At 37.6% G+C, this 13,233-nt stretch overlaps 1 protein-coding gene across 2 annotated transcripts in view; it reads left to right on the plus strand.

The window, feature by feature from the left end:
* The window catches only part of SPATS1 (spermatogenesis associated serine rich 1), a 29,156-nt gene extending 16,250 nt beyond the window's left edge, over window positions 1–12,906 (plus strand). Inside the window, exons 5-7 of one of the 2 annotated variants that reach the window (XM_051997067.1) lie at window positions 1,220–1,340; window positions 4,769–4,831; window positions 12,600–12,906. In XM_051997067.1, coding sequence (XP_051853027.1) covers window positions 1,220–1,340; window positions 4,769–4,831; window positions 12,600–12,750 — 335 coding nt within the window. In that variant the 3' untranslated portion in view covers window positions 12,751–12,906. The remainder of the gene's footprint in view (window positions 1–1,219; window positions 1,341–4,768; window positions 4,832–12,599) is intronic. The other variant, XM_051997068.1, reaches the window with a different exon arrangement.
* Window positions 12,907–13,233: the final 327 nt, after the last annotated feature.

Below are 13,233 nucleotides of genomic sequence, written 5' to 3' on the forward strand. Positions count from 1 at the left end.
ATATATGGATATATGTAGATGATATAGAATATTAATATATATACATATACATATATACACATATTTTAAAGAACCACCTTAGACTTTAGTCATGTAGTTAAGCTCTTAAGGCTTGTTTCTTTCTTCATCTGCAGAATAAAAGGATTGAAGTAGATTTTCTCAAAGATTCCTCCCACTTCTACTATTAGAGAGGCAGCATGTACAGTGAAGGCACTTGATGTTAGAGGAAATGGGTTTAAATTCTAATTTTGCTACATGCTCCCTGTGTGATTTGGGGCAAGACATTCAGCTCCTGTGGGCCCTAGTTTCATCTATAAAATAAAGGGGTTGGAATAATTGGCCTCTGTGATTCCTCTATGCAGGAGTGTGCCAATAAATGTGTAATAATTAGCTTCCCAGGGGAAAAGTACCTATGACATAACCTTTATATTTAGTTGCATCATTAGCATTTCCCCCCATCACTTTCTTAAGTCCAGGCAATTCATAAAATAGCAAGTCTTTATTTGTTTGATTGTCGATTTCTGAGGTAGATTTCACACTAAAAATTTAACAGCTCCCTCAAGCAGATTTGAACTGGCTCTAGCATATCTTTGATTTTATGATATAATCTATGATATTTATTTACTATTCACTTACCTATACTCACTCATTCATTCATCTGACAAATATTTACTATTTAATGTTTATTTGACATTTGAGAAATATTTATTAGTTAATATTTTATTTTGAGAGTCATATCTCTTGGAAGTTTATGACATATTTTTGTGTCATATCATTCTAAACATTTGTGTCTTTCCCATTATAGTGCATTGCTTAAGAAATGTTGATTGAATATATGAACAAATTAATTTTTCCAGTAAGACTTTGAAGGAATGACACGTCTTTTTATTTTCTTTCTGTACTTAGAAATTTTTCCACTAAGACTTTGAAGGAATGACACGTCTTTTTATTTTTTTCTGTACTTAGAAACATGTATATTGTACATATTTGCTCTTTTTTGATATTGATGTTTCAGCTCACAGAGTACTCATTAAAATTTTTACTTGCCTAAAAGATGTTTAATGAGGATAAAGGGGGAAGCAGTGACTTTCATATATTTTTGTTTCTGGTGGAAAAAATATCAATTTTTGCATTTTTAGCTCACATTCAATTTCTGTAAGTTGACTAGTGGCCTATCTTTAACCTTTATGTATTCTGATTTGGGGCACATTACTAATAGACATTGATGAAAGGAATGGACTCCCAGAACGAATTCCAGGGGATAAACCATATTTAAGACCAGAAGAATGTCCAGACTTTTACAAAGATGGAGCAACTATAGCGCCAATAAATTTTTCAAGGTGAGTTCTAGTATGTTAGTGTTTGCTTTATTTGGTTACCTTTATTTATTGTTGTCAACAAGCTTTTTTGTGTGTCAGCTATGTGCTAGATGTAGAGTATCAGTTTATGGTAGCTATATTTATACAGACAAAAAAGAAACATTCCCTGCCTTCCAGGAGTTTAGATTCTCTTAGTGCAAAGCAATCTGTAAATAGAAAATTAAATACAAAATGTATAAATTCTGGGGGGAGGACATTAGCAATTGAGAATGGGGGTGGGGGTGGGTATCAATATAGGCTTCATATAGGAAGGTACAATTGAGCTGGATTTCGAAGGAAGCTAAGGATTGTATAAGAGGAGGAGAGAGTGCTTTCTAGGCTTAAAGGAAAAGATTGCAAAATCACGGAGGTAGGAGCCTAGATGTTATATTTGGGGGAATGACCGACTAGTAGGCCTCTTTGAGAGCAATACTGAGTGTATGAAAGAGTGAAACAGAATCAGAATAAAGAATCAGAATAAAGCTAATCAATGGAGTTTGTATTTGATCCTTGAAGCAAGAGGAATCTGGGGGCCCTTTATGAATAAGGGAATAGCTTATATTGGTATCTATTTAAAACTACTAAGACAGGAGGAGTCCTCACCAAAACTCTAGATAGTTAAAAGAGGAAAGGCACTAACTTTAGGAGGGGCCAGGAAAAGCCTCTTATAGAACATGAGATTTAGCTAGGTAGTACAGTAGATAGTGAACCATCCTGGAATCAGGAGAACCTGAGTTCAAATATGGCTTCAGGCAATTATTAGCTGTGTGACCCAGGACAAATCACTTAATCCTGTTTGCAATCGTTTCCTTATCTGTAAAATGAGCTGGAGAAGGGAATGGCATATCCCTGCAGTAAGAAAACCCCAAATGAGTCACAAAGAGCTGGACATAACCGAAATGAAACTGAAAACCAGGGGGCACAGATGAAGAGAATTCTAGGAATGAAGGTTAGCCAATGAAAATGCCCAGAGTTAGGAGTTTGAGTGTCTTGTTCAAGGAACAGCAATGAGGGCAGTATTACAAGATCCCTAAGTACCAGGAGACAACGTGTAAGAAGACTAGAAAGATAGATAGCACCCTTTGTAGGAAGGTCTTTGAATGACAGAAGATTTTAGTTTTGGCCCTGAAGATTATAGGGAGCCACTGGAGTTTATTGAATATCAGTTCATTAAAGTCAGACCTTAATCAATTTGATAGCTGAATAGAGGATGGGCTGGAGTGATGAGAGACTTAAAGCAAGACCAAAAGAAAATTTTTAAAAATTTCCTTAAAAAGATTTCAACTTTGATTAAGTCCAAACAGCAATAAAAATCTTAACAATTAGCAGTGTCCAAAAGTGAGTTAAGTTTCTTTGGGAGATAGTGAGTTCCTTTTTACTAAAGAGTAGAAGCTGGATAACCATTTGTCTGGTAAGTTGTGCAGGGGATGGATCCCTGGTCAATTATAGATTGGAAGAGATGTGTCTGAAGTTTCTTCCATCTCTGAGAATAACAGGTCTTCAAACTACGGCCCGCAGGCCAGATGCGGCAGTTGAGGACGATTATTCCTCTCACCCAGGGCTATGAAGTTTCTCTATTTAAAGGCCCACAAAACAAAGTTTTTGTTTTTACTATAGTCTGGCCCTCCAACAGTCTGAGGGACAGTGAACTGGCCCCCTATTTAAAAAGTTTGAGGACCCCTGGTATAGGATTTTATGAAATAAGCATGTTGGGAATATATTAATGTATCACTGAAGATATGTGTGTGGTTCCTTGTCATTTGGACATAAGTAAATGCACCATTATTTTGTTCCCACTATCAATCTCTGCCTTTTACACTTCCCTCCCCTTCCCACCCCAGCAAAGTCCCTTAAATTTCTAGATTTAAGACTATTGATCTTTGATTTCTATTACAAATAACTCTAACTTGAACTCAAATCCATTGGAGTAAAGAGATCCAACAAATCAAAGGTGAAAAAAATTAAAAATTAATGAGGATTTATTTTGGAAGAACATGGAAAAGTGTGACATTGTGTGTGTGTTTTTAATTTATTGATAGCTTTTGGGTTTTCTATTACCTATGTTTCCAAATGTATCCCTCTTCCTTCCCCATTCCCAGCCATTTCTTACAACAAAAAATTCCAAAGGGTAAATAAATTATTCTGGCAAAACTAACCAACATATTAAAAAATCTGATATTTAGTTGAATATTCTATGTGTGGTAGTTGTTTTTTCCATTTACCAGCATATTGGCTTTTTTGGTTAATTTTGTTTTATTTATTTATAATTTCAAGATGTATATATAAGTATATATATGTGTATGTGTGTGTATTTGCTCAAATAGGTTATGTGTGTGTATATATATGTATATATGTATATATATGTATATATACACATATACACATGAGTTTGAATAAATGTAGCTTGCAGGGAAGTATAAAGAGATATCTCTGGAATCTCTTTTATCTTTCTCCAAGGAAAATTTTGATTCCTGCCTATAGGGAAGGCAAATGGAGCATTGAGACTGACTAGTTCTGCTTTCCTCAAAGCAGGTTTATCAAATTAGAATGATATCTATCTGCTCCCTTAAATATTGTTAGTTTAGGGAGAATTGATTTAAGTTTAATTGCTTTTCTGGTTGCCATCTTTTAATAGGGAGAAGACTATACAAAGGCTTGATTGTCTTTGCACCAAATGATAATTATAAGAAGATCATCACAAATAGTGAATAAATCTATTCATCCAAGCAGACTGCAAATAGAAATCAGAGAATTTATACAGATTAGACTATACTAGACAATATAAAGTGAATGAGGAATAAAATGTGTTTATGTGAATGTGGTGTGGTGTGGTGTGGTGTGGTGTGGTGTGTGTGTGTGTGTGTGTGTGTGTGTGTGTATGTGTGTGAAAGAGACAGAGACAGAGACAGAGACACACAGAGAGAATGAATATCCTATTTAATCCAAAGGAAAATTCCCAGAAATTTTTAGTCTAGTAAACTGGAAATCAGGGACATATTGAATCCTGGCTCCTCTACATGTCTCCTGCTTCCTCAAGTCGCTCTTCCTCCTTGAAGAGAAGCTAGAACCACTTTGTATGCTAGAGACAAGAAGAGATCTCTCTCGGTCTCTCCCTCCCCTTCCCTCGCCTCTCCTCCCTTCCTTTCCCCTCCTTTCCCCTCCCCTCTCCACTTCTTTCCTCCCCTCTCCTCTCTCTCTCTCAAACTCCTCAAGAAATACTGAGCATGAGCATCAAATAATCAGTCTTTCCATCAAGAAGGTCTTATGTAAGAATTCTGGGTTATATTTATAAATATAACAAAGTAACATCTATTACAGAATAGAAGGAATTTCTATTTTGGTGAAAACAAATGTTGATCTGGGTGCAGTGCCAATCTGCTAATTTTATGGTTGCCTTTCATTGTTTTCAGAATCCCATATATAAAGAAAGTAGATACATTTATTCCTCTGGAACCTCTGCCAAAAGAGTATAAGTGAGTATTGTTAGGTTATTTTATTTATTTAGGTAGATCACAATGCATGGTCAGAATTTGCCCAATGAATTTTCATTTTTAAATCTTTTTTTGAGAAGCCAAAGGGGGTATAATGAAAGGAAGATTAAATTTGGGGTTAGATGATGTGTTTTAAAAATTGTAGTTCCTCCATTCTGTGTAACCTTAAGTAAGTCATTTTACTTCTCAAGGATTTCATTTTCTCATCTATAAAATAAGGGAGATGGACTAAATTATCTCTGAAGTTCCTTTCAGCTTATAATTAAACCTCCTTCGATTTACCAGGCTTTGGCTGGGTAAAACAGAATTATTATTGGGGAGGTTTTGTCATCATTTCCACATTTACCTTGTAAATCTTTAATTAAACTTTAGGGATGATTCTATTCCAAATAACTGAATCTTAGGGATGAGATTAGCTGGGTAGACTGAAAAATAATTTTAGAGATCAATAAGACTACATTATGATACTTTATCAATTAGGATCAAAGATTTAGAACTGGGAAGGACCTTAAAGGTCATCTGGTCCAAGTATTAATGAGGAAACCAAAGCCCAGGAAGGTTGTGATTTTCTCGAGATCACACAAGGTGACAGCTAGCAGCAGCTGGATGGCCCAGTGGATGGAATGCCAGTCCTGGAGTCAGGACTTAATACAAATCTGGTCTCATTCACTTCCTCCCTGTGTGATTTTGTTACAAGTCACTTCATCCCTTTTGCCTCGGTTTCCTCAGCTGTAAAATGAGCTGGAGAAGAAAATAGCAAACTACTCCAGTATTATTGCCAAGAAAATCCCTAATGGGGTCATGAAGAGTTGAATGTGATTAAACAACAAGAATATGACATGAATCCAATTCCAAACCCAGAATTCTTTCCACTGTACTACACTGCCTAGAGAGAAAGAACAGAAACTTTTGAGGTTTTGATTTTAGATCACTAGAAATGTCTTTGATTAAAATATAAAATTCAGAAGTAGCATTTTTGAAGACAGGTAGTAGCTGGGTGACAAGGTAGATAGATTGCTGAACTTAAAAATCAAGAAAAACACCTGAGTTCAAATCCTGCCTTAAACAATTATTAGCTGTATGACTCTGGATAAGCCCTTTAATCTTTATCTGCTTCAGTTTCTTCATCTGTTAAGTGGAAATTGTGATAACACTTATCAAATGAGACAATATTTGTAAAGTGCTTTGCAAACCTTAAAGTGCTATATAAACAAACATATAAATTGTTATTATTTCATGAATGTCAACAGCATCATAACTCTAGAGATGGAAAGGACCTTAAAGGTCATTTAATCTGAATACTTCCCTATTTGATGCATGAGGAAACTGAGGCTTCAGAGAGGTTCAATGAAGGTCACATAGCAGGCAGAGTTGGTATGTCATCCCAGATCTTCTGACTTTAAGGTCAATGTTCTTTAGAAGTGAGATTAGAATTCAGATCCTATAAGAGAACAAGAGGCGGTGAACAAGATGCTGATAAATTCAGTTTTGGACATGTTGAATCAGAGTTCTTGTGTAACACAAGTGTGGGGATTTATAGAATATTGAAAATGCTTTAAGAGAGGGTTGGATAATGAGGATAAAAATTCAATTCAATTTGGCCAACATTTATCAGTTATATGCAAGGCATGTACTGAAGATACAAAGGTAAAAAAGAAACTGTCCCTGCCTTCTTTCTTTCTTTTTTTTTTTTTTAAAGACAATTTGGGTTAAGTGGCCTGCCTACAGTCACAGTTACTTAAATGTCTGAGGCCAGATTTGAACTTGGGTTCTCTTGAAGCCAGGCCTGATACTTTGTTCCAGGACTTTTTAAAGTTTTTCTATTCATGATCCCTTTTTGCCTGAGAAATTTTATGTGACAATGGATTATACATATATGCATATAAATCAAATATTTAATGATAATAAATCATAATTCACACCCCCCATATTCATTTACAAGTGACCCGTCCTGCAGGTCATCAGAGTGTGGGCCCCGAGGCTGGCATTTGTCTGTAAGGCTATGCCTGAAAAGTAATGGGGTTAGAAATGAGGAGGGAGACCAGTTGGGGTGAAACAAAGTCTCAGTTTAATGAGTGAAAAGAGTCCAGTTATATACATTTCTGAGTGGGGGGTTGAAAGAATGAGGGGTGTCACAGCAAATGTGTAGCAGACATCCTGGAGCCTGGAAATTATCTTGCACCTGGCTGATGGGGGCAATTTCCTGGGACTCACATTATCTTGTCTCAGGAATTTGGGAGGAATAGTTTCAGAATGTGTGGGAAAGTGTATTCTTCTTTGATTCCCAGGGCATGTAGCTCTTTGATCCCAAGGACATGGTCTCTGGCATATCCCCCTTTATTTTTTATTTATGCACGGGTGGGAGGCCTGTCTTAGGCTATGTGACCGGCTTCCGGTTGTGGGGAGCGAGTGTTGACACACAACCAATGTTACAATGTCTTAGTATCACCAATCATTAGAAAGGAGGATGCATGCCACCAAATGCTGTCTTAGGTCATCGGGGTCAGCCATACCAACTCGGGGGTACGCCATGCCGAACCCTGTCTTAAGTGGGTGGCCTGACCTCTCGAGGTTGCCCGTCATGGCACTTGCGTGGTCTTACTGCCATGGCTCCAAAATTAAAAAATAATAAGTCAATCTCAAAGCATCCACCACCTGGGGTCACACTAATCCCGTCATTGGCTAGACCACTGCCTGCTGAAAGGTGGGGCATAGCCTAGACCTGACCCGTTGGTACCAAGGCTCTTTTAGCAATTGGTCATTAAATCTCAGTGAGCCTCCGATGGGCTCGTTGATGTTGAGGTTTTAACAAAATAAGGGATTCTAAGACTAAAGCATCCAAATTCAATCTGAACTAGTGAGATAGGGGGTGGGGCAAAAGTGCTTAAGGCAAAGTGAATAGAAGCTGGGCGTTCCCATTCTTTCAGGTATTTTGAAAAAATATATACCAGGTTCTCCAATGTTCTATCTCTTCCTTCCCCCCCTTTTTTTTTTTTCTCATGGAAAAGAATTATCGAATGACCATTCCCCATATAAATCCCAAGAGTGAATCAAAATCCCTATACATAACAGACTAGTACAGTAGCATTTCCTAAAAATCCCTCAAACATAACAGCAATAATTACACAGTTTTAACAAATCCCATCCCAAATCTTAAGCACTCAGTAATAGATGATCCAGGTAAGGTTTAACAGTCAGTCATCAACCATTCCCAAAGTCTCTTATATCAGTCCAAAGTATGCTCGATGCAGCGTCCAGTCCATGGTCTCATTTTAAAACTGCTGCTTCAGGCTGTGAAGTGATAGGAGGCTCTCATTCCATGCAGAGTGGGTGTGTGCTGTGGTGACAATCAAAGCTGATCAAAGCTGATCCAGGTTCCAGAAGCAGGCCAATATCTGTAATTTGACCAAAATCTAGAGCAAAAACACAAATCTAGCAAATAAAGATTAGATCAGTCTCAGATAGAAAGACTCAGTTCATCAGGTTGCTGCAGAACATGAGGAGGCCAAAGTGAATTGTTCCCTATGTGAAGAAATGAGTTTGCTTTACAGGCCAAGCAAACGGGTGCAGTCCCAAGTTGTAACATCAGTGAGGTCTCACAGACCCCTGTTAATTGTCCCCGTATCATGTAGAAACCTTAAAGAAACAAAACACCAATATCCAGTAACAGACAGATGATTAGGCGAAATACTTAGTTGCCCAAGCATTTAGGATACATGATTACATATGACCAGACTGAAATTAGCAAAGCATGACATAATTGAATTGCATTAACAGTTTCTATTGACCATTGCTCTGATCAGAGAGATCAGTTACAGAAGAAAAAAAATGCAAGAACATAATCGAATTTTAACTGCTTATCAATTGTCCCAGTAATTGGCAGAGGGTGGAGCTTTAAAACTCCCAAACAGCATTAACTAATTAACTCTAAGCCAAAAACTTTTACCTCCAATAACAGATGTCAGTAATCAAATTTCTGATAACTCTTAAACAATTATTTATCATAACCTTGTAATAATAACAGAAAGAAATTTCGTCTCAGTAAGTTCACAACTTAGAACAATTATCATATCTGGGTAGATGTTACATGAGTGAACATTATACATACAAATCATTTTGCTTTTAAAATACCCAATACATAGAAAAATAATCCCAAATAGCATATTGTCCATAACAAAAACATTTTCAAAAGGACAAAGAAAAAACTATTATGTTCAGAGGTCCTTTAAATAACCTCAGGATGACCCAATACAATCAATTTAAACTTATACAAAACACCCAATTCCACATAAAAGAATTCAAGAAGGTTTTTTTTAACATAGCAATTAAACTTTTAGAAATGCTCGGACCAAAGTATGGATCATATTTATGACCATATTCCTCAACCAAGAAAATATTTATGTATCAAGAAACAAATATTCAATCAATTTAACCTAAAAGTATGTCCTTAAAAATCAGTTTGCTGAACTGGCCGTAATCAGATAAGAAAAAAAGCGGCAGGAACATACTCAGGGGGGTGAGGGGAGGAGAGGATTCCACATGGCCACCCTTCCCCCACTCCTGCCCCCTGGGAAAAAAAAAACTTCCCTCAGGTTCCCATTCAAATTACCTAATGGGGATTCTTTTCAAGATTTAACCCATCAGTTTCCCAATATCAGGTTTCTTTCCAAATCTATCCATTTCCAACTTTTTCTTTCCCCCTGACTACATACTTGAACAATCTCCTTAAAGAACTTTCCTATCAGATGCTCCTTTGGTAAAGTAGCAGAAGGCAGTGGGAGTGGGTGGCTCCCTCCCCCATCTCTTTACCTACTCTCAAAAGATTTTCACCTTCCTTAAATCATGCAAACCTCTAATTGCCCCTACTAATCAGTCTTTCCTAAATCACCTGCATTCCTCTTTCCTTTTCCCTTCAAAAACCTGTAAGATTCATACTATAGTGAATAATCCAAACCCACACATGTCCAGCAGAGCTGGTTTTAAAGTATAACTTATGTTAACAAATAACTCAATATATTTCAGAAGGTAACAAACTGAATCAAACTAATACAGCTGTTTTTTAAAGTTTTTTTTTTTTTTTTTTACCACATTAGCACATTTTACCACATTAACAGCTATTAGTATCTTATCTCCAGAGCTTTTTATTGCCCAGGCCAGGCTGACCTTGAATTTTATTGCTCTTTACTCTAGTAAGCTTTGTTTCAAGGGAGAAAAACCTTTTCTGTCCGTTTAAAATAGCTAAAATCTCATGTACTTACAAAGTTAATACAACAGGTTAAAAGTTTTAAAATCACAAGCAAATTTTCAAACAACCAATTCCCAAATTTCTTAATCATAGTTCTTAAACTTGACAAAGCTTTTAAATCAGCAAAAACAGGTTAGGGGCTGTATTTTAACTTTCCGAAATTCCAAATCCCTATCAATCTATTCTCTCACTTTTCTCCCTCTGTCTCACAGGCTGCTGCAGTCAGCCAGAGACAGAGAGAGGGAGAGAGAGAGAGAAAGATTTTTCAAGCTTCTTGATATTTGCTAAGCCTGCACACAGAGGCTGAATCCTTATCTCTTACAAGTTTGCTAACTTTTTAACACAGACACACACAGACAGACATGGAGCTCCGTTTTAGTAAGCATAGTTGCAACGATGTTCTTAAAAATTTTTCCAACCAATAAAACAGACAAATCACACAGAACATAGAACACACATCACACAGACTACACAGTTACAACATTAAACAAACATATAACACATAATATTCTTCAAGGATCTCACCGTTTTGGGTAATTAATTATCGGGGCAGTAAGAAAGGGCAAGCTGTAAGGAGGTGGAATATACCCTGCAGCCTCACTTTCTAATTCACCAACGTCTGAGGCACTAAGGGCATTCTGAGTTTTTACAGGGAGTTTAGGTTGGGGGGCGGGGAAGACGGGGCATGCGAGATTGCTCTCTGTGGGGGGAGTCCCTACTTTGGGAAGCGGGGGGGGGGGGGGGGGGGGGAAATAGATAGACTTGACAGGGGGGGGATCTCAAAGATCCCCGAAGGGGAATTTTTACTCCTCTTTCTAGTTCCCATGAATGCGGCAGATTATGTACTCACTTTTCAGTCGCGTACGCTTCTGTGGAGCGAACTGCGGGTCTCTGCTGCCCTCTGTGGAGCGTGGCTCTTTGCGGTAGAGCTGACTAGTCTGCGCTGCTCTCAGTGGAGCGTGGCTCTTTGCGGTAGAGCTGACTGGTAGGGGTCCGGCCGGACGAACTTCTTCTTCTCTCTTCTTAATCTGCCGGGCAAATGTTCAGCCTCGGTGCCCCACATCTGGGCGCCAATTGACCCGTCCTGCAGGTCATCAGAGTGTGGGCCCCGAGGCTGGCATTTGTCTGTAAGGCTATGCCTGAAAAGTAATGGGGTTAGAAATGAGGAGGGAGACCAGTTGGGGTGAAACAAAGTCTCAGTTTAATGAGTGAAAAGAGTCCAGTTATATACATTTCTGAGTGGGGGGTTGAAAGAATGAGGGGTGTCACAGCAAATGTGTAGCAGACATCCTGGAGCCTGGAAATTATCTTGCACCTGGCTGATGGGGGCAATTTCCTGGGACTCACATTATCTTGTCTCAGGAATTTGGGAGGAATAGTTTCAGAATGTGTGGGAAAGTGTATTCTTCTTTGATTCCCAGGGCATGTAGCTCTTTGATCCCAAGGACATGGTCTCTGGCATACAAGATCATAAATGGAGTCACAAATCATACTTTTAAAAAAATGGGATCACAAACCACAGTTTAAGAAGCTGTACTTTATCCACTGCATCACTTAACTGCCCCTTCTTTAACACTTTTATCATGATTCTATGAAAAATACAGTTTAGATGATTGTACAGTTATGTGAATTCAGAATTGCTTGAATGAAAGGACTGTTGACTTAATGGGACATTGGTAAATGTAGATTTCTGCCACAAAAATCAGAAAGATCAAGAGGAGGGGCTTTTTTTTTTTCGTTTTTGGAAGGGGGAAGGAGAAAGAGGTAGAATTAGGGAAGAAAAAATGGGTGAATTTTTAAGACAACAGGTTATCTTTTTTTTTTTTTTTTTTTTTTTTTTTTAAGGTTGAGGTGCCAGCATGATATCCAAGTGGAAGTAACTGGCAGGCAGTTTGAAAATATGGTGATGTGGGGGTTTATAGATTTGAGAATCATTTATTCAATATTCATCAAGCAAGCATGGTATGCAAGTGACTATGTACTGGTCACTAGGAACACAAAGATTTAAAAAAAAATCCAGCCCCTGTCCTCTGGGTATTTACATTCCACTGAGGGTGGCAGTGATACAGAACATGACATATACACGGAAGTATAACATGGGATTGGGTCTGATAAGGAGCAAAGGAAAGATCTAAAGCTAGAGTTTCCGATATGTTGAGGGCTCATATTCAAATAGGACCTGAGCAGTAGCAGTCTATCTCCTCCCTTCTCTAATAGTGTGAATTCAAATACATGGGACCACTTTAGGGGGTTGATTATTTGCACTAATTAGCAATCTAACTGTAGTCCAAGTATCATCAGCCCCCTTTCATAGGCCTACAAAATGAAGTGCTGAGAGTTCAAAATGACTTGTTCAGTAGCACATCACCCGTAAAGCAAAGTTGGGATTTAACTCAAGTTTTCTGATTTCAAGCCACGGGTTCTTTCCTCAACATCATGATGTCTCTCTACACTTGTACAGGTAAATGTTGCTGTCATATAACATGTGGTCTGTTCTTCCTGCAGCTTGCCTTATTTTGTGAAGGAGAAAAAAAGGAAAAAAGAAAAAGAAATAAAGGAAGTAGAAGAACTTGATAATTGGATGCCAGCAGTCCCCCTAATGGATTGGTTATTCCCCCCTGTACCAGTGACGAAACAAAAAGTGATAACAATTTGAAAAGCATTGGATGCTATAAGAATAAAACTTTTTGGGAGGTTATGTAAAAAACATGTCAGAGTACACCCTTCTTGCTTGTTTATTATATTCAGCTTGACTTTTTTTAAAACATGAATTTTCTTTTAAAAATATTAAAGTTTTCTTGATAATCTTTGATTTCTAGTTCATGGTCATTTATTCTCTCCCTTTCTTTCCTCCCATTCCTTTCCACTGCACCACAATTGATCATCTTGCCCTATTCTAAAGTCTCCTATCTCTTTACTAAGAGGAAAGAAGCATTTTTAATCATCTGTACTGGAGATTGGTCATTACAATGAAATCAGAACTCAGCTACATTTTAATGTTTTTATTTGTTATTGTAGACATAATTTTATATATAATTTTTCTTTGTTCTGCCAATTTCAATTTCATCTGCTTGATTTGCCAAGAGGAGAATGGATGGTGGATAAAAGGAAGAGACTAAAGGTATCAGGAAAGTGTGGT

This window comes from Antechinus flavipes, chromosome 4 (genome assembly GCF_016432865.1).
Source record: "Antechinus flavipes isolate AdamAnt ecotype Samford, QLD, Australia chromosome 4, AdamAnt_v2, whole genome shotgun sequence".
Classification (NCBI taxonomy): Eukaryota; Metazoa; Chordata; class Mammalia; order Dasyuromorphia; family Dasyuridae; genus Antechinus; species Antechinus flavipes.